The 21,615-nt window shown below is 40.7% G+C and overlaps 1 protein-coding gene across 25 annotated transcripts in view; it reads right to left on the reverse strand.

Annotated features, from left to right (window-relative positions):
* The window catches only part of MIPOL1 (mirror-image polydactyly 1), a 193,616-nt gene that overhangs the window by 31,980 nt on the left and 140,021 nt on the right, over positions 1 to 21,615 (reverse strand). For 22 of the 25 annotated variants that reach the window (XM_065064027.1, XM_065064026.1, XM_065064023.1 and 19 more), the window contains one exon: positions 19,726 to 19,820. In XM_065064027.1, the coding sequence (XP_064920099.1) occupies positions 19,726 to 19,820 (95 nt within the window). Of the gene's footprint in view, positions 1 to 9,645; positions 10,702 to 19,725; positions 19,821 to 21,615 lie in introns of those variants that run through there. The other 3 variants (XM_065064034.1, XM_065064032.1, XM_065064033.1) reach the window with 1 other exon arrangement.

Here is a 21,615-nt window from a genome sequence, read left to right on the forward strand (position 1 = left end):
TTCTATGAAGAAAAAACTGACTCAGAAATGCATACAATGCCCCTAGAGGAGAAAGCTTAGTATTTTCACTTTTACTCAATGTTTTCTTTTATAATGAATAATTGAAATGATTTTGCTAAACTGTGTAAAATTATTTCATCAGGAGTAATTACGTTTGATCTATCAGCACCTGATACTATCTATAGTCTAAATTGCTTGCATTCAATCCATGAGTAATGTCAACAGTATTAACGTCCATTATGGAAGCATTAGTTGAGTAAAAATAATTTTTAAATGTTAAACATTCTTGTAACCTTCCTACAGCATAATGTTCAAAAGATGTATCATTATACCAACATCTTCTAGAGTTTTTTAAAGGCATGTTTTTACTTAAGTCTTCAAATTCAGGGTCTTTAAACTCACAAACAATTTACCTGTTTTGTTCTGGCAAGCATAAATCTATAGCAATCTATTAATTTTTCATTCTTTTCTGCTCCTGTCTTGCTGTCCCACACTAAACAGCTATCCAAATTCACCTCCATCAACTTTGGCAGGCTCAACACCTTCGCTAAACCAGTTTTTTCCTCTCAATCATAAAGAACTGCACTTTTACAAACAGAAAGAAGGAACCCTATAACAAACTGGAACACAAGAGGTTCCACTTAAATTTGAGAAGAAACTTCTTCTCAGTGAGGGTGACGGAGCACTGGAACAGGCTGCCCAGGGGGGTTGTGGAGTCTCCTTCTCTGGAGACATTCAAGACCCACCTGGACATGTTCCTGTGTGACCTCATCTAGGCGTTCCTGCTCTGGCAGGGGGATTGGACTAGATGATCTTCTGAGGTCCCTTCCAATCCCAAACATACTGTGACACTGTGATTTCTACAACAAAGTTATATATATACATTCACTGATTTGACAAAACAGCTCTCCAAACCTGAACTAATGCAACCACTGGACTCACTTACCTGGAAAGCAGATACTCTTTTTCTCCCTGCAGCCTCATCCTTATTTCAAAGCTTTCCAAATTCTTGCTGCCTTTTAGCAGAGGAAATATTATGAACTGTTTGAGATTACATTCTCACTCAAAGCGATGAATGCCACAGTCTTCTCCAGAATAAAAAGCTACTTTCTCTCCTTGGAATAGTAACTTTACAGTAATTTGGAGGAAGTGAGAGAAACAGTTGGTCATTAAACATTAAATGTATTAATGGGGTACTCACAGTGTATGGTTTGTCTGGAAAAGGCAGTTCTGTACTTGCATTTCAGAAAGACTGCAGCAATACAATAGTTACTGTGATAAAATTAGGTTTACCCCACTTAACATTTAGCAGAATCTAATAATGAAAACTTAAATCAATGTATTTTCAAAAAAAATGCATGAGTAGCACCATTCACATCGTACAGCTTACAGCTAGGGGAATCGAGAGGCATAGAAAAAACATTCCAAAAGAGGCCTTTTTATTCCCACTCCCCAAATGGAGACCTTTAGGACCCGGTGTTTTTCAGGGACTTGCAACTCCAGATGAAAATAATGACAAATCAGGATATTCCAAGCAGGAGCCCCCCAAGAACTTCATCAGCATGTAAAAATCATCCACTTCTCCCGACTCATGTCATCCTTGAATTGCTGCTCAGTTCTCTGGAAACTTCAGACCTCTGTATACGGATGGAGCATTCAGCAGCACTTTCCGGTTACATGGCATAGTTGGCAATGGAGCTTCTGTTCCTGCTCCAGCAGGGGGATCGGACTAGATGATCTTTCGAGGTCCCTTCCAATCCCTAACATTCTGTGATTCTGTGATTCTGTGATTCCTAGTGCTAGTTCTTCATGATCTATTGAGACTTAAAATCATGACACTTTGGTGAAGGCTTTGTGGATCTCCTTACTCTGAAGTTCTGACTCATTTAGGTGACAGGTCAACTTCCTAAATTTTAGGAAGTAGAACAGTAATGAAGTAACAGGACCACTTCATAACATATCTAAATCAGTAGAACTCTTGAGTCCAAGGTAAATATACCTGTTCATAAGGAACTCCAGAAATGGATACATGTTCACTATGTCCTGAGCTTTCAGTGTAGACCTTTGTCTTGTGTGGCCTGCTCTGGGGAAAATGAAGTCTTTGTTTTGTCCAAGGAAATAAATTAGTTCCCAGGAATGTGAAAAACAGAGGTTAAAACCCTATGTCTGAAGCTATACATCTAGAACTAGGAAGAATGTGACCCAGTTCAGAATCCATTTTTGAGAGTAAAGTAGATAACAGGATGGTTTAGATGGTGGACAAAAAGGTTTGGGACACACAAAACAGATATTTTACAACAAATGAAAGCACAAATCAGCTTGCAAAAATAATCAGAACCTAGAATTTGATGTACAAACCTTCAGAGGGAGACTGTCACAGAATCACAGAATGTTAGGGATTGGAAGGGACCTCAAAAGATCACCTAGTACAACCCCACCACCAGAGCAGGAACACCTGGATGAGGCTACACAGGAATACTTCCAGGCAGGTTTTGAATGTCTCCAGAGAAGGAGACTCCACAATCTCCCTGGACAGCCTGTTCCAGTATTCTGTCACCCCCACTGAGAAGAAGTTTCTTTTCATATTTAAGTGGAACTCCTTTGTTCCGGTTTGTACCCATTACCCCTTATCCTATCGTTGGTCGTCACCAAGAAGAGCCTGGCTCCATCCTCGTGACACTCACCCTTTACATATTTATAAACATTAATGAGGTCACCCCTCAGCCTCCTCTTCTCCAAGCTAAAGAGCCCCAGCTCCCTCAGACTTTCCTCATCAGGGAGTTGCTCCACTCCCATGTTTGTGGCTCTGTGCTGGACTCTCTCAAGCAGTTCCCTGTCCTTCTTGAACTGAGGGGCCCAGAACTGGACACAATATTCCAGATGTGGTCTCACTAGGGCAGAGTAGAGGGGGTGGAGAACCTCTCTTGACCTACTAATAAGACACCCCAGGATACCATTGGCCTTTTTGGCCACAAGGGCACAGTGCTGGCTCATGGTCATCCTGCTGTCCACCAGAACCTCCAGGTCCCTTTCCCCCACACTGATCTCTAACAGGTCACTGTCCAACTTATACTGGTACCTGGGGTTGTTCCTGCCCAGATGCAAGACTCTACACTTGCCCTTGTTATATTTCATTAAATTTTCCCTGCCCAACTCTCCAGCCTGTCCAGGTCTTTCTGGATGGCAGCACAGCCTTCTGGTGTGTCAGCCACTCCTCCCAGCTTGGTGTCATCAGCAAACTTGCTGCCAGTGCACTCTGTTCCCTCATCCAAATCATTGATGAATATATTGAATAGTACTGGTCCCAGTACCCTTTAGGGACTCCACTAGATACAGGCCTCCAACTAGACTCTGCCCCATTGACCACAACTCTCTGGCTTTTTTCCTTCAGCCAGTTCACAGTCTACCTCACTACTCTATCATCCAGCCCACACTCCCTCAGTATGCTGTGGGAGACTGTGTCAAATTCTTTACTGAAATCAAGGTGGACCACATTCACTGTTTTGCCATTATCTATCCACCTCATTACGTCCTCATAAAAGGCTATGAGGTTGGTTAAGCATGACTTCTCCTTGGTGAAGCCATGTTGACTGCCCCTAATGACCCTCATATCCTTGGTGTGCCTTGAGATGGCACCAAGGATAAGTTGTTCCATCACCTTCCCAGGGATGGGGGTGAGGCTGACCAGTATAATTACCTGGGTCCTCCTCCTTGCCCTTTTTGAAGACTGGAGTGACATTTGCTTTCCTCCAGCCCTCAGGCACCTCTCCCACTTCCCATGACTTAGCAAAGATGATGGAGAGTGGCCCAGCACCCTCAGCACCCATGGGTTCATCCCATCTGGACCCATGGATTTATGGATATCCAGATTCCTCCCTAACCCAGTCCTTATCAACCGAGGCAAACTCCTCCATTGTCCTGACTTCCTCTGGGGCCTCAGGGGTACAGGGCTCCTCAGGACAGCCTCTGGCAGTGTAGACAAAGAAGGCATTCAGTAATTCTGCCTTTTCTGTATCTTCTGTCACCAGGGCACCCACCTCATTCAGCAGTGGGCCTACATTGCCTTTAGCGTTAGTTTTATCTGCTATGTATTTGAAGAAGCTCTTTCTGTTGTCCTTGACCCCTATTGCAAGGTTTAATTCTGAGGAGGCTTTAGCTTTCCTAGTTGCCTCCCTACATCCTCTGACAATAGCCTTATATTCTTCCCAAATGGCCAGCCCCTCTATCCGTGATCTATAAACTCTCCTCTTCCACTTGAGCTTGCCCAGCAGTTCCCTGTTTAACCACGCAGGTCTTCTGGCTCCCTTCCTTGACTTTCTACATGTCAGAATGCTCTGATCTTGAGCTTGGGTGAATCAGTACCTGAATACTAACCAACTATTTTGGGCCCCTTTACCTTCAAGTACCCTTTTCTATGGGATTTCCCCTAGCAATTGCTTGAAAAGGCCAAAGTTTGTCCTACTAAAGTCCAGGGTTGTGACTCTGCTTGGTATTCTGTTACTGCCACATGAGATCCTGAACTCTACCAGCTCATGGTCGCTGCAGCCAAGGCAGCCCTCAACCTTTACCGCTTCAACCAGACCCTCCTTCTTAGTGAGGATGAGATCCAGCAGTGCTTCTCTTCTAGTTGACTCATCCACCATTTGTATCAGGAAGTTATCATCGATTCACCGGAGGAACCTCCTGGACTGTGGCTGCCTGGCTGAGTAGTCCTTCTGGCAGACATCAAGGTAGTTAAAATCCCCCACGACAACCAGGACCTGTAATTGCGAGGCTGCTCTCAGCTGCCTGTAGAAGGCTTGATCTGGTGACCTGTAATAGACACCCACAACAGTATCACCCCTGCCAGCCTGCCCCTTAATTCTCACCCACAGACTCTCAAGCCGCTCCTCATCTGCCTCTGGACAGTACTCAATACACTGTAGTTGCTCTCTCACATAAAGAGCAACTCCACCACCTCGTCTTGCTGGTCTGTCATTTCTGAGAAGGACATAGCCATCCATGACCACGTTCCAGTCACGTGAGCTGTCCCACCATGTCTCTGCAATTGCCACCAGATCATAATCTCCCAACCAAACACAGGTTTCTGACTCCTGCTTATTCCCCATGCTACATGCATTGGTATACAGGCATTTCAGGGAGCGAGCTGAGCACACCGATTTCACCCTAGGGGGATGGGAGTCCTCCTAGTCTTCATCAGTTCTAGAGTGCTGACCCACTGGTGCAAGCCCAGTTACAGCCCCACTGTAGCCAGTCATGGACTGAATTCTACTATCCCATCCCATTCCATCCCATCTCATCCCATCCCATCCCATCCCACCCCATCCCATCCCATTCCGTCCCATCCTGTCCCGTCCCATCCCATGTCGTCACCCGAAAATGGAAGGAGAGAAGAGAAGACAACTTGCACCCCCGACTCTTTCACCAACCATCCCAAGGCCTTGAAATCTTTCTTCATTCCCCTCAGACTACAGGATGCAGCTTCCTCCCCACCTGTCTGGAAGATCAGTAGTGGGTAGTAGTCTGTTGAGTGCAGCAGGTTGGGGAGTGCCCTGGTGATATCCCTGATCCGGGCTCTTGGTAGACTACATACTTTTCTATGAAGAGCGTCAACTCTGCATATTGAGCCCTCTGTCCCTCTCAGAAGGGAACAGCCCACTACAATTACCCTTCTTTCTTTCTTTCTTATCGGAGGGAGTCTTGAGGTGTGGAGTCAACTGCCTCTTTCTATGCGACCTTGTAGGTGGGGCTTCCACCGCACCCTCACCTACCTCTTCTTCAAGATCCAGGGCCTCAAACCTATTACAGAGGGGCACCTGGGGAAGCAAGGCAGGTAGGGAGGGGGGTTGCCCGCGATGCCGAACTGGAACTTGCTTCTGACCCTCCTCATCTTTTTGATCCCCTACCTCTGCCTGACAGCAACAGGGCAGGGGCTGTTCCAGGTCTCCCCACTGTGCCCAAAAGGGCAGAGGGGTCCATCCCCTTTTGGGGGGCATCCCCCAAGGGCCTTTCTGACTGGCATGCCAGGGAGTTACTCCACCAGTCAATCTCCTTCTCACACTCCCTGATGGTCCTCAGTGTCTCGACCTTCTCCTTAAGTTTCACCACCATGCTGAGGAAATCTTCCACCTTCTCACACCTCACTATGGGAAAAAGAAATGGAGTATGGCATTCTCTGGGTAACTATGGTATGGGAGAAATTCAGTTGCCAGCCCCACCAAGTCCTGACAAAAGGAATGTGAGAGCTGTTCCCAAGGTGAACAAAGACAGGCTGAACAATTTGGCTAACGGGATCACGTTGAGCTAATGGGATCACCATGACTTGAGTTGCTTCTGTTGGTGTATGTCAAAACTCTGATGTGCTTTAAAATACATTCTCTTGATGCATTTTCAAGAGAATTTATGTATCTTCAGATTTTGAGACTTGCATGGAAAGAGTCTATAGGGCAAGAATACTTCAAGTTCAGAAAGTTTACAAATTGTGAGATCAGTTTCTCCTCTGTCAGAGAAAGAAAAAAAAGAAACAGAAGGGTTGGATTTGTTAATATCTTCTTAAACAGACATTTATTACTGCTGCACTCACATAGATATGCAGAGGTTACAGACACTTCACATTTGCATAAGCCCCTGGTTGCTACCTCTCACAAGCCGGGCGTAGACAAGAGAACAAACCCAACTGTGCAGCAGCACTGAACAATACTATTGTGTGTTCACGTTTGGCAAGCATTGACAACACTTGGGAATACTGTAAGTAATATAACCGATTTCTAGAAGATCTGGAAAACTTGCTTAATGATCTTGGTTAAGGTACCCTGAAAATATTCTAAAGATGTTCCTGGGTCAACATGTAAGGATCTAAAAATAAAATAAAACCGGTCAAAATGATCAAACTTTGGCTGTTCCAAGGAGTGAGTGGCTTTCCAAAGGGGCATTTGCAGACCCCTTCCGACCTCCCTAAGTGCAAACGCAGGTGCATAAACTTACATATCCGAGACTGAAAATTTTGGCCACACTCTTTAATAGGCAGATCTGCTGGGAGTCCTCTTGTAACCAGATTTTTTTTCTTAAAGCCTCATATTATTGGACAGATACTGGCCCAAGTCCAATCCACAACTGCAAATCCAAAGAAACAGCTCAGAGCAAACCAGCAGCCTTATTAGCTTTTAAAGATTTCATTTTCAAGAACTCAAGACCCTTTATTGACTAATGAAAGGTTGGGTCCCCAAGCCCACAGACTGATGTTGCTTGGAACATATTTTAATCATTTTGGAGTGCTAGCAGCCATCTGTCTAAAGAGCTTTGATCACATAAATGCACTCTGAACTGCAGCTTCTTCTGACTCCAAACCCTTTCCAAAAGTCAAAGGGAACCTACAGGCATGGCAGCTTTGAGACAATTCAAGGCCTTGAGATGTGATAAGGTTGTTTTTATTATTTGGCACATCATTAGGTTTAATGACACTGCAGATAACAGGTAAACTAAAAAGATACCATTGTCATCTGCTATCTTGTAACCATAACATCCAGCTGTGACTTCACTTTGTTTCTAACCAACACTTCTAATTTACTCTGTTATTTTAAAAGAATAGATAAACAAAATACAAGGGATTTTTTTTTTCCTGCTGGAAATACCAGAAATACTAACAAACATAAATAAATAAAAAATAATACAAAATATAATTAAGCACTCTTTCTTTTCCACTACTTTTTTGTTTGTTTGTTTGTTTTGTTTTGTTTTAATACAGAAGACAAGGAAACAAATCCCAAATAAACTATTTTATTCATAGTTCAGGCTACTGGCTTTTAGGCAGATATTACTTGCACATAAGAGTCTAGTTTGACCAGCACTGAATCCAAATTTACATTGAAAGGAGAGAGATCCCTTGCAATTACAGCTTTTATAATGTTAACATTTATGAACAAATTTTACACAATTGCCATCATTATTTCCTACTCTAGCTCTTGAAACAATCTGGGCATCTCAAAATTTATTTTGTGGTGATCAGTGTTTTCAGTCTGGTGTCTACTGAATGGTATATACACATGCAATTAACCCTGAAAGCTTGGAAGCAACAACAATGTTGAGCATGAAAAAAAAATATTTAAATTATGAGAGCCATTTCTTTGCCATTTCTCTCAAAAATGGAAGCAGCAGCCTTACAAAAGTGGCAAAAACTGCACAAAAATAGCTATTTTTATGCAGTTTTTGCCACTTTTGTAAGGCTGCTGCTTCCATTTTTTCCATTCTTGATGACAGGAGACACACAATGGTGGCAGACCATGACTTAGTTTGCTCCAATCTTCACTATCCTCAGTGGGTTCAACTCTGAGATTGCAGGACTTGCAGTTTTCTCTTCCTTCTGAGATGTGATTATTGGCCCTTTTACTCATTTAGGACACTAGTCACCAGTTGCCTGGAGAAAATTTTACTATTGTACAGTGCAATATTGTATTTTTCAATTCAGTAGTCTTAATATCAAGTGTGGCTAGTTAGCAGCGTGAAGAAGGTGGAAGAATGAACTAAACACAACACTTCTGTGTTGCTCATGAAAACATCTGTAGGGTCGCCATATTCTAATCTGTATCACTGATGCTGCACAGACTAAGAAAAGAAGATAAAATCAAAATATGAAGTGGCTCAGGTAGGGGAAGAACTTCTTTAAACTTGCTTTGCTGACAAAGAAAATACACCAGTGATGATTCACTCAGCCTAACTGCCCCCCTCTCCTGTGGCTTTTCCTTCCAAAGTCACAGCCAGAAAAGCTTCTCTGCTGGTGAGACAGCAGCTCTGTACAGCTGCTCCCATGCTTTCTTGGTGGTGGTAGGAAGAAAACCAAGTGGTCTGTGCTAGTTCTTTCTGTCATGACCCTATGAACTGCAGCTTATAAAAGCAAACTGTTACTATTATGCTACATTTCAGTCAAATATTTGAGAGGCTCGGAATTGTGCAGGCCCTCTTCTTCACTGGAAAACCGTGGCTGGAGCTTCCAAATCAAATCCTACCCTCTCTGACAATGACAGCCTTCACACCTATGCTGGAAGAATTACCCATACCAGACGAGTAACACACCATTATGTGATGCTGGACATAAAGTTAAAAACCTTCAGCTTCCAAAACACAAGCTTTCTATCACATTAGCTAGAAAAGCAGTTCATGGATGGAAAGCAAAAAAGGGAAAATTTTCCAGTAAAAGGCATCACGCATGTAGCAATTTAATAAAAGCTCTAACTTAAAAAGCAACTGAATAAAGAAAACACCTTCCTCTCAGCTTCTCTCTTTGTAAACAAAAGAGGTGGGGATTCTCATGGCTTGTATTTGGTGACAGGCACTTCTCATGCTATCTGAATTCCTAGATACTTCCTAGCACAAGTTTTCTGTTGACTCCACTGCAAGCAGGGTTAAGCTCCAAGTAAGAAAAGTAATGTTATGTCTAGCACTGGCTGAAAATTGCTCATGTGGAAAGTCTTCTCACCAAACAATTTTTTTTTTTTTTGTTGTTGGCAGATATTAATTCCAACATTAAAAATATGTTGGCTTCCTGTGGCAAGTTTCTAAGTGACAATTTTCCTTTCACCTTGACATTTCAACTTGAAACGCTATTTTGTTTCAGTTCTTCAGCTGAAGAGAACTGAACTGAAACACATCAAAATGAACATTTTTTATTATTGAATTGACATTTTAACATAAAAACATGTTCTGTGAAAAATCAACAAGAAATAAATGGCATTTAAAGTCCTCCTGACAATGTTATTACTTTTTTTCTAAATATCATATTCATAACAAAAGCAATTCCCTTTCATACAATATTTATAGGGCAAGCTGAATGATTTTTTTTTGCAGCTTTAGATTTTCTTTTAAACTTCTCATGGGAAAATTTGTCTTTCAAACAGCTCTTATCACACACAGTTTTCCTGTATTTCTTTAACTTGCTCTAGAGAGGGCTGCTGCTTCTCCTTTATCTGTTTTCCTCCCTCATTTTAAAGTAGAGGCACCTGCATTTCTACGGTCATAGATCTTGAAAGATGTTAGGGAAAATAGTAAAAATTCTTATTCAGTTTATACAAATAAAGCAGCTGGAGCAGAGTTTAGTGATGTGATTTATCTATATTCATCCAGCATTCCAATGGCAGAATCAGCATATGTAGGCTCTGGTCACATACCCCTTCTACCAGATAACAGATTTCATAATCCTGCATATGCTCTTTGCAGATTTTTACTGTTTCTTTTGAGTATCCTTGCATTATACAGAATAGACATTAACTCTACTGATCTCAACATCTGAATTTTTACAAGTATTTCTATAGGAGTGGAATACTTTGTATTACTAATCTACTCCAACCTATCAGTAGCAGTCAGTCAGTTATTCACAGGTAGTTCATTCAGAGACTTTAAACCTTTCTTCCAATAACTCAATTTTATTAGGCTTTAACAAATTTGAAAAACAGTTCCTAGAAACCTTTAGCTATATACTTATTCCAAAAAGCACAGAACAAAATTACACTTCCTAGACTTTTCAGCTCACTGAGAAACCAAGGAAGTCATAACAGAAAACCACAGACAGTGGAGGTAAAAGAGAAGGAGAAAGAATCAGCCAGGCAAAAGAGAGCTGCTCACAGAAAGCAGGGTCATGTATACAGAGTCGTGAGACCATATCAGCATCCGATGGCAAGGAATTCCTTTCTGTCAAGCAAATCCCTGCTCCTAGAAAAGAGCAGAAACTCATCTGAAAAGGTCCATCACAGCAAAATTGACAAGGTAAGAGTTGTTTTAGTTCACTTTAACACAAGACAGCAAGTAGATAGGGAAGAAGTCTGCTCAAGTGTGACGAAATAGAGTATAGGGAGCTGTGGAGTGCTTCTAGTTTTAATGTGCTTGGGACAACAGGTGACTGGTTCGTCCTCAAATCATCTAAAAAACTCGAGAATGTTTGGCAGTGTAACCCACCCAATAGTAGCAGAATGAGCACTGTACACAGTACAAATTAAAACTGCATCACAGAGCGCATTAGGCACTTCAGTCCATATTTATGCTGCCCGTGTTCCTCCTCAGACCTGCTGTTTAGTTTCCTGTTGGCAAGGCAGCTCTGAAGGCCAAGAGCCAGCCCCTGGAAACATTAGGCACAAAGACTTCATAAAATGTAGGTCAGACCAATCCATGCCTGAGTCAACAGCAGCACACGGCATCTTCAGTGTACTACATCCATTCACCTCTGTGCTGAGTGCAGGGATGGCGTGGGATGGCTTGTTATTCCATCAGGTGGCTGGGATCTCTGACAGTTCAGTGCTTTCTCTGCCTCAATTTTTTTATAAATCACTAAAGCTGAGGAGGAATTTGTTTTTCCATGCTACACTGGGAAAATGTTCAAAATCATGTCAGGACAAAAAGAGAAATATTCAAAAGTATTTTTTGTATGTGTCTCTGAATGAATGAGAGACAGAGGAAGCTCAGAGAGCATTCTGATGGCTAAGATACTCCATTGGGAGGTGAAAAAAGGACACCCCCCACCCTCTTCAACAGGTTCAGATACTGCTTTGCCTTTTCATTGCCTGCCAAACAGGCACTGTAAACACCAAAGGTACAGTACATACTGGAGTCTTTCTCTACCATCCCTCTTCTGTGCAAATGGTCAAATATTAATTGGAGTACAGATGCGAGTCTGCTCTGCTGCACTCCCAAGAAAGTTCCCTCTCTGTCGACTTATAAAGTCAGTCTCTCTGATTTTATCATTGCCAGAAAGTAGAGCAAATGCAGGAGAAACAATAATCAGTTCCAGGCTACAGAACAAGAAGTCTGGGAATGGGACATGGGGAAGAGGATAATAAATCCAATAAAGTATGAAATACATAAGGATAACAAGGTAGGACTCTGCCTCCATTGCTCACCTGCACCAAGACACTGAAATACAGCTGTCTCTGTAGCACCAGTTAAACTTCGGAGGGCTGCTTTGCCAAAGCAGAGCAGCTTACTGACCTATTTTCCCCACTTCAGCTGTGTGATCCAGTTCATGAAATAGCCCCCAAACCCATGGCTTTTATCTCCTGTAACACTAACAAGACCTGTGATCACACAAGTAGTCAAAGAGACAAAGGGAAAGAAGACAGAGTGGCTTATCAGTGTGAAAATGCTTATGGGACTAGAGAGTGAGAAAGACTCAACAACCTAAAATCCCAATTTCTTCGGGGCAGCAGCACCCCACAAGAAAGTGACGTGACAACAGAGGAGAAGCTTGAACCTGCAGATTCTAAATCTCAGGTCCAAATTACCAAGGTGCTGTCTCCCCTTGCCCCAACAAGCTGAGTAAAATTTACTGAAAACTCCATGAGTTGCTCAGAGAAGATACGGTTTTAAACAATCTGACCTAAAAGACTTTTTTTTTTTTTTTTTACTCATTTAAGCACTCAGTTCAATAAACAAACAGGAAGAAAGCACGCCCATTAAAAAACCCCAACAACCACCAAATCACAAACAAGGGCTAAATCCCCATTCCTTGTATATCCAAACCTCCCATAGTAATCAGTGGGATTTTATATGTAGAGAATAAAATAAGAAATACAGTTTGGATAGTACCTGAAGTTTTTTTATAATAATGAAAGACAAACAAAAACCTTAGGGCTCCCTCACAGAACCGTTGTTTTCCATATGTTGGGCTGTATTGAATAGCAGGGGGTTACGTTCCTTGACAAGAAGACATATCTCACTGTCTCCCACTGTATAACAGATGCAATCACCTCATCTCTTTGATATAAAAGAGAATTTCTCCTCTGCTTGGAAGCGGGAAATTTAATTAGCTCAAGATTTACATTTGATGTCAAGTGTCTGAAACTCTTGGCTAAAATAGAAGGCACTGCTGCAAGTAGAGAGAATACTTAAAACACAACTGCTACCTTCTCCCTGATCTCCCTAAAATCGTTTTGCAAAAACAACACTAGGCTTACAGTGATATAATTATCTGGTCATTCTTCTTAATGACTGTAATTATACCATGTTATGTCTAAAGCAACTAATACTGAAAGCAAAACAGCAACTGCCAGAATAGGAGTGAGCAGACAGGGTGAAAAGAGCAGGAAAATGAGTCAATGGCCATAACTGAAAAAGTGAGATAAAAAACCAGCCATGAAAAGACCATTTTTCTGAGGTAAACTGCGGGGGCAGGTGCTCAAGGTATCCTGCTATGGCTTTGGAGGAAGGCCTGAGATCACCACTCTGCACTAGTGGTTGCAGCCTCACAAATTCCACTGTAAATGGGTTCCACAGTATCACAGTATCACAGTATGTTTGGGATTGGAAGGGACCTCAAAAGATCATCTAGTCCAATCCCCAGATCATCTAGTCCAATTCCAGTTCCTTTGGACTGGAAAGCTGGGTGTTGGAGCAGCCCAATCTTCTGCTACATATCATGTCCCCCTGGACTGGAGAAATCTCTGAAAACAACTGAGAGATGGCAGAACAAGCAGGCTGAAATATTTGAACAGGGTTCAGTCAGGGAACAGGAAACTGAATATACAGGCAGTTGTATTCTGACTTGCTACTGCAGTGGCTGTGAACCACATAGAATACAAGAAGAGGAGTAATACTGACATGCTAGGTGGAATAATTTATAGCTTATAATAACCAATAAAACTGGAACAAGAGGAACAGTCTAATGGCAAGAATTACACCACTATATTTTGATGCATAGAATCCATAGAGCATGGTTGAAATGGTACCATCTGAACATTATGTACCATAACGTCAGCCATAAAACTATAGAAGTAAACTAGACATGCATCACTGTATTCAGAGCTTGAATAGAAAACAGCCTTTTTTTCCAGGACTGCAAATGCCTTGCAAAGCATCTTTTTTCATCTATTTCTCCCTTTATAGGGTGATTTAATTCTGTAATTAAAATGAAAATTGAGTTTGTCCCTGTGCTTATAAGTGTTTCATCTGAGGAAATAATAAAAAACTCCTGATTATCTTCTCTTTCACATCTATCAATTTCAGTCTTTAAAAAGATGAACTTCCACATCATTTTACAAGAGACTTTGTGGGAAAAATGTATTGACATCCATAAAAACAATTGTTATTTATACTATCTGCCTGCCACTTAAACATTAATTCCAATTTAATTAAAACATTAGAAGCTTTTAGATTAGAATTGCATTAAACTTCTTCAACAGTTTATAACTTTTTAGAAACTATACAACTCGTTAGGAAGCAACAAACCTGCAGTTCTGATGGAGAAGTTACCCATACTGACTGAACATCTGATTCTAAAAATATTTCAGGTCACAGTATCTACTATTACAAGGGATTTCACTGAAGATACTCTTTCATTTCATTATTGAAAACTGTCACATAATGTAAAATAAGCTGTCTTTTTCTCATATGCTGGTCCAATTTATAGATTCCAATTACTCTGCAACATGCAGCTCCTGGGACTATGACATGCATCTGCCATTAAAATGCCATCTCTCCACGTTACTATGATCTTTCTTTCAGATCTTCACCCCTCCTCAACTTCAGGAGAGTGAAAAATAATTCTAAATTAAATTTCATTTTGACACCACTAGTTTTTTCAAATGTGTGCTCATTGGGAAATTTGCTGCAATAAATGTTACGTTTCTTTGCATTGTGACTTCCAGTCTGCAGCTATTTCTCTATCTCACACATTTCAACAGCAAATTAGAAGAACCTTTGGATAAAGATTTTTTGCAAAATATTTTCACTCTCTCTCCTCCCCTGTGAACATCAGACTTGGCAAATATATGGCTTTTAGAGCACTCCATTAAATCACAAAGGAGCCTCTTATATTGTCACTGAAACAATGATTTAAACTTACTAAAAGCACCCCTAGATTTTACTTTGGAGTCTGGACCAATTCTTATCCTCAGCAGCTTCATTCAAAGGTGTGTGAACTAACACGGATGTACGTATCTTACACGGCTGAAGAGTAAATGATAATTTATTGAACTGAGCACCACTGCATCTGACCCCAACATGAAACCTATAAAAAATATACCTTTAAGTAAGGATAGACCTGTATTTTTATTTTGCTCTCTTATCTTTCTTTACAATGGGGTTGATGTTAGAAGTGTACCTTTTGCTGTACTAGTTAGAACTTGTTCAAATTATTTGTGTGTCAAAAATCCCGTTCCCACAGCTTTTCAGTGAAAAATTTTAGACTAAAAAAAAAAAGGAAAAATATATATGTATATAGAGATATATTTATTTTACACAGTCATTTTAGCTAATATGTGAAAAATAACCAGTATGCAACAGCATGTCTTTGTCAACAGTTTAACATGCAGGAGAGCTATACTTCTGAAGCATTGCTGAAATAGAAGGTTATAAGAACGGACAGACCATGTAACTGAAAAATATGCAAATTAAATACTTGTGATGATGTTCAAACAACAGAGCTATGTGAGAAAGAGGTAACGGGATTAACACTCCTACATACTTCAAAACTGATGATTTGGATACAGCCTTCTTTGGCCACTGAGGATCTATGATATACATTAATCCATAGCTTAAAGTGTGCTGTGTTGAAACAACTATATTACTAAGCTAGAAACTCTATACTGTTCCTAACTGTAATGCAAATTTTCATCTCTGATATGTATTTTAGGGTTACTATCCAGAAAATGCAATTTTCCTTTTGAGACACGACACAGAAACAACACAAGAACAAACAGAAGCAGAGAACCTGCCCAACTTTATTCAGAGCCAACTTCCTCTCCATTCTGTATCTGAACTAGATTCTTCCTCCTTTTCTTTTTCCTCCTTTTCACTTGTTTTTCATTTTAAAGAAGGCTTGAATTGTTCTGGGATAGGCTTTATTTTCAGAAAGTAAAAATTCATATGGAAATCAATGTTCCATCATTTATTCCCCAAAAGCTCGTTTTAATTTTGGTTTGGGTCTTTCAGGCTTTACATGAAACTCCAGTTTGAGCTAGGATTTACTTTCCACTTCATCTGCAAAGAAGTATGGTTTACAGCACAGACTTCTTTCACAGTTAGAGAAAAAAATCTAATGGCTCCAAACAGCAGCACCTACCAGATCACGTAACTGTAGAATAATTCAAGTTGGAAGTGACTGCTTGAGGTCTCTAGTCCAACCAAGCTTCCTCTCAAAGTGATATCAACTAGGAGATCAGACCAGGCTACTCCTGGGTTTATCAAGTGAGGCACTGGAAATCTCCCAAGATAGAGATGGCAAAACCTCTCTGGGCAACCTGTTCTAATGATGGACAGCCCTCATGGTGAAAACGTTTTCACTTGTCTGAAACTCTCTTGTTTCAGTTCAGGTCTGTTGTCTCTCACCCTCATCATGCAGCACTGTGAAGAGCTTCTCCTCCTTGATAACCTCCTCACAGACACTGTCAGGCTGCTGTTAGGTCTCCCTGAAGCCACCAAAGAAACATTTTTTTTTTTTTTTTCAGGCTGAACAAGAGCAGTATCCTCAGTCTCTCTTTACAGTGCAAATGCTACAGTTTCCTGACCATACTAGTGGTCTTCCGTCAAACTTGCTCCAAGTTATATATGTCTGTCTTTTACTGGGGACCCAAAACTGGATGCAGTATTCTGGAAACCAGGAATCTTTCTCCTGGAGAAAAAAGGGGAAGATGTTTTTCCTGGAAGGTCTCCACTTGTTTCCCTCTTTTGAGCATGCCTGTGTACCTACAGTGGCATGTTCACACATACGGATATTCTGGGCATAAATATCTCCTCCCTGATTTTGTATAATAAAATATTTAGCTTTTTCTGGATTATATGTTAGTGAAAGACAGACCAGTATAAAAATACACATTTTGATGCTACTGTTTACACATGTATGCATTAAAGAATTGTTAATATATGCACATGGCATGGCTTTAGGTATCCCTTGTATATTTCAACGTTAGCCTCTAGTTTTTTTTTTTCCCCTTAAATTTGTTTCTCCTAAGTTAAAGGATTATGTAGAAATCTCAGTTAAAACATTAAAAAAAAAAAAAGAAAAAAAGAAAAAAATTATGAGAAAATGCTTTTTATAAGGCTAAGAAAGACCTAAGAGCAGAAGGAGGAGAAGGCACCAAACAGAGCCAAAATTCCCAAGCTGCTGTCATGCTGGCACCACAGAGATGATAGAAAGTGGGAGAAGCTGGCAAAGGGATGAGAGAACAGTAGGTGAAGGAAATGTGCACCCTGCATAATAACATGTCTTATTACAGCCCTATAGTTCAGATGAGAAGCAGAGCATGTGTGGAAGCCTGTATTTCATTCACTAGCTCTGAAGTCCAAAAGAGAAGTAACTCTAGGAAAACATAGTCTTGAACAGCAAATTGTCTCGCTAACTCACTTGGATCAAAGAATGAAACTTCCACCTCATTCCAAAACAGGCTGTCTGAAAAACAGTCTCAGTTCTTACTCTAGATTACCACAGCATGGCAAACAGTGAAAGGAAATAAAATGACCCAGTAGACATCTACACAGGCATTCCTTTAACTAGCCTCCACATACAAAAGAGAGAGTAAATTTTCACTCATTTGGGATGGCCTGGGAAATGCACTCTCTACTTTGTCATTCATGATTATTGTGGCCAGCCCAACCTTGGCCTGATACAGTCCCCAAAGCTTTATGCACACAGGCCATATACTCTTTTCTTCATCTAGCTGGTTTGGCATGTGTTCAAAATGCTGCCACGCTGTTTCATGAGAGAGGCTGCAGATGTTCACGTAATATGTGGGAAAGAGTAAAAAAAATGTTATGATGCTCATAAGAATCCTCATAATGGTGTGATTAATTTCTAACTAAGGCAAAAGACAGGCATGAGACCTCAAACATCGCTACTCAAGCACTTATAGGAGTCCTTCTTGAACCCAGTGATGAATGTAGAAAGCAACAATTCCAGGTGGCCTTTGGCTTTCCTAGCCATGTCTCTGCATGCTTGGACAGTGTCTCTATATGGACAGGTTGTGGAGTCTCTATCCATGGAGATAATGAAACCCCATCTGGATATGATCCTGGGCAACTGCTCCAGGTGGCCCTGCTTGAGCAATGGGACAAGAGGACCTTCAGAGGTTCCTGCCAACCTCAGTCAATTTGTGCCTCTCTGTGTCCACTTCAGAATGCATTGCAAAAAAACATTGTCTAAGAACAATAAGGTAGGAGATAAAATCTTTCATTTTTGATGTTCTGAACCACTATATAACTTGTATAATTTAGTAGTGATAAAATAGTTCTTGCCCCGGGGGGTATTCAGATAAGTATTTCTTACCTTATGACTAAATCTTGCAAAACACCATCATTAAACTTACAATGAAATTCTGCCTGTTCAAATTAAGTGCCATAAGTTAATAACAAGGTAAAGACTAACGGAGATTTCTGCAAGTCATTATTGTTAACATTTCTGAGATTAAAAGCACTTCCATCAATAAACTAAGGCTGCTGTCTACTACGCTAGTCAAATACTATATGTTAGTGAAAACTTGACACACTATCTCAAAAACATAAGTCAGTGAAAAAATCTCCAACACAAGTAAACTCTTAATTTCTTAAATATCAATACAAAAAATGTTTTTCTATTTTAAAACTACAATACAAATCCCATTTAAGTGAGTAATAGGGGCTCTATAATAAATTCTTTCTAGTTTGGTAAATCATACCATAATATGTGCACACACTAAATGCTGACCAAATTCATTAAAAGCAATAATCACAAATTGCTTGGGGTTTCTATTCACTATTAACAGGTTTTAAATAAATGCCTATGAGATTTAGGAACAAAAGTTGTTTTGAAACTTCCTTCCAAGGTTTTAATAAACTTAATGAGAAGAGGAAACTCTAAAAACCTCTAGAAACCTGAGTATTTTTCACTTGTAAATGCTGGAACACTGAAAACATACACAGTTTTGCTACTGCAAATGCTTTTTAGTCATAACTAACTAGTCCTCTTTATTTCCAATGAACATAATATTCACACTACATTTATTATTTACCTCTGCAGCCCACATCCCTCATCACAGACATTCAGCCTTCAGATTCACAATTTTCCGCTGTGTTGATGCCAATTCTCCTGCCTTTAACCTGCTGGCAGCTCTGTATCCCCTCTCACACAGGAGGTCAGGATGAAATGAGAACTGTAACCCAACATCACTCCATAAAACAACCTAACTCCTTCACTGGACCACACAGAGCTTCTCCCTAGGGACTAAAACCCACTGATCCATGCAAATGTTCAGTGCAGTCCACCTAAATTAATGAGAGAATGGCTATTTCTCTCATTCTACATACTGCTACAGAATGTAAGGAATTAAAACATACACATTATGCTGAGGATGAAAAGAAAAATGTCTTTTAGAATTAAAGGTTTCATTATTTTAAAATCTATGTTATTGAGTTAGGTATGTACAAACAACCATGGAATAAACAAGCACTTATGTCAACTGGTTCTTTTGTCCTTGAGTTTTTAGGTGGACGCATTGCTATAATACAGCTTTTTCATTTATATGAGAATCAGCTGCCAGTAACCCTCCCCTTCCCTTAGAAGAAACTAACAGAAAATTTAAGCTATAAGAAAAGAACTTCTATTTCAAAGAGACGGTTGGTGAGCAGTAAAGCAGAAATGCAGGTCTTGATTCATTGATGTATTCACATTTCCAACAAATACCTATTTGATAAGGCCATTTCCTTACTCACAGTCAGACACAGTACAGAAAATTTCCCCTGTGAGTCACTGATTTATATTAGTATTAATTATTTTACCTGTAATAAACACGCAATGTCTGGATTTCTCCTTCTAATTTTTTGCACTGTTGAAGAGCAGCCTCTTTTTCTTGTTGCAAGGCTATCAAGTCTGCCTGCAAAACAACGAACAAATTATAAACAATTTATTCAGAGTACCCATATTGCTTTGAAAACATAATGATCCTTTGTGCATTCATTTCAGTTATGCTTTATTATAATTACATATAAAAAGTTATACTGTTTTGTAATACCACCTATTTAATTCTTAAGAAAAACTCCTCTCTTGTTCTAGCATTGCAATTTCTTCTAGCTTTTTTTCCCAGTAGGATGATGTTTTGAATGGCTTGCCTCGTGTATACGGTAAACTTCTTGAATGGCTAAGGGCAGGCCTCTTCGGTTTAGCCAAGTGTTTCTCAGCAAACCTACTTCATATTGATACAATATTTCTATAGTGCAAAACTGTTGAACAATATATAGAGAGTGAAACAAGGCACTCAGGTGTGACTCTTGGTCTGGGAGCCGCTGGCTGGTGTTACTGGCAGGAAAGCTGCTGGATAGCCCGCACCCTGAGCCTGCTGAGATGGGCACTGCCAGTTCACTCTGGGATCGGGGCACATTCTCACCCAGGATCTGGTTTACAGTGCAGTGAAGGAATCCCTGAGAAACCGTCATCTCCCTGCTGTGAACCCTCCCGGATGTCCCCCCTCCCATTGTTTATTCACACCACATTGCAAAGGGTTGGTGACTCATGGCCATTCTGGAAATTGCAGCATGTGGCTTGTAAGGTCAGGAAGGTAGCCAGCCCCGACACCGCCTTAAGGTTAAAGAGGAGGTAGGAGAAATAAGTACTCATGTATATTTAATATGGCTCTATAGCTTAATCACCACAATTTTAAAATGCCCAGTTTAATTAGCACTGCAGGACACCCTTGAGGGCCCAGGTACCATATACATGATCTTAAAATCAATGGATGATTAATTGTTGTAACAACAAATAAGACTGAGCTTGCACAGCAATTCTTTGACACATGAGCCTGAGCACTGGGCTGCTTTCCAATCGTTTTAATTCATGGTGTGCATTATTAATTGTACAAATTGTAGAGCCCCAAACCAAGAGGCACATGTGTGAGAAATGCTGACTGTGGATTCTGCCAACTCTTCGGGACAGTGTTGTGGAAAAGCTTCTTGGTAAATTAAAGACCTGTTACATGAGCTACGAACACATGAAGGGAAATGCACAGAGCTCAGCCTCTAGCTCTGCCAGACTTGCTGTATAATCGTGAACAACTCTGTCTGTGTGCCTCAAAATATCTCTCCTAAAACAGGGCACCCACTTGCTTCTGTTTCCTGTTTGTCTGTTAAGACTGTAAGTCTTCAAGGCAGGTGTTTTACTGTTTACTGTCAACTTCCAGTCATCTATGGGCAATTTATTCTGCTGGTTGATTAATCATGTCCTGGATACATGGCTGACTCCTGGCAAATTTTATTAAACACCGCATTGCACAAATGCAGCTACACAACCAGTCTCTGCACCGTGCTGCTCAGTGTGTCACGTTGCACACAGGGTTTCACATTGCTGGGGTACAGGACCCACCACAGTAATTGCTCCTGGAACAGACATTCATAAAATTTTAACAGGAAGTTCCCCGGAGAATAAAAACAAACTTTCTTACTATATGGAGGGTTCCTTCAGCTTTAAAAGCAGAAAGCGTTAATGTTTAACCTCTGACTGACAGTGGTTTACGGCTTCTGATACTGAAAACAATGTACTGGATGCTGGCAAGCCCTAACTCCTGTCAGCAAGAGGTTAAACCCGCTGCAGGTGAGCCTCTTGCCCAGCGCTGCTTGTTGCCTTACAAGCAGAACTCACAGAACACAAGTATGTTAGCCAAACCAAGCTATTTTCTG

This window comes from Columba livia, chromosome 5 (genome assembly GCF_036013475.1).
Source record: "Columba livia isolate bColLiv1 breed racing homer chromosome 5, bColLiv1.pat.W.v2, whole genome shotgun sequence".
Taxonomy (NCBI): domain Eukaryota; kingdom Metazoa; phylum Chordata; class Aves; order Columbiformes; family Columbidae; genus Columba; species Columba livia.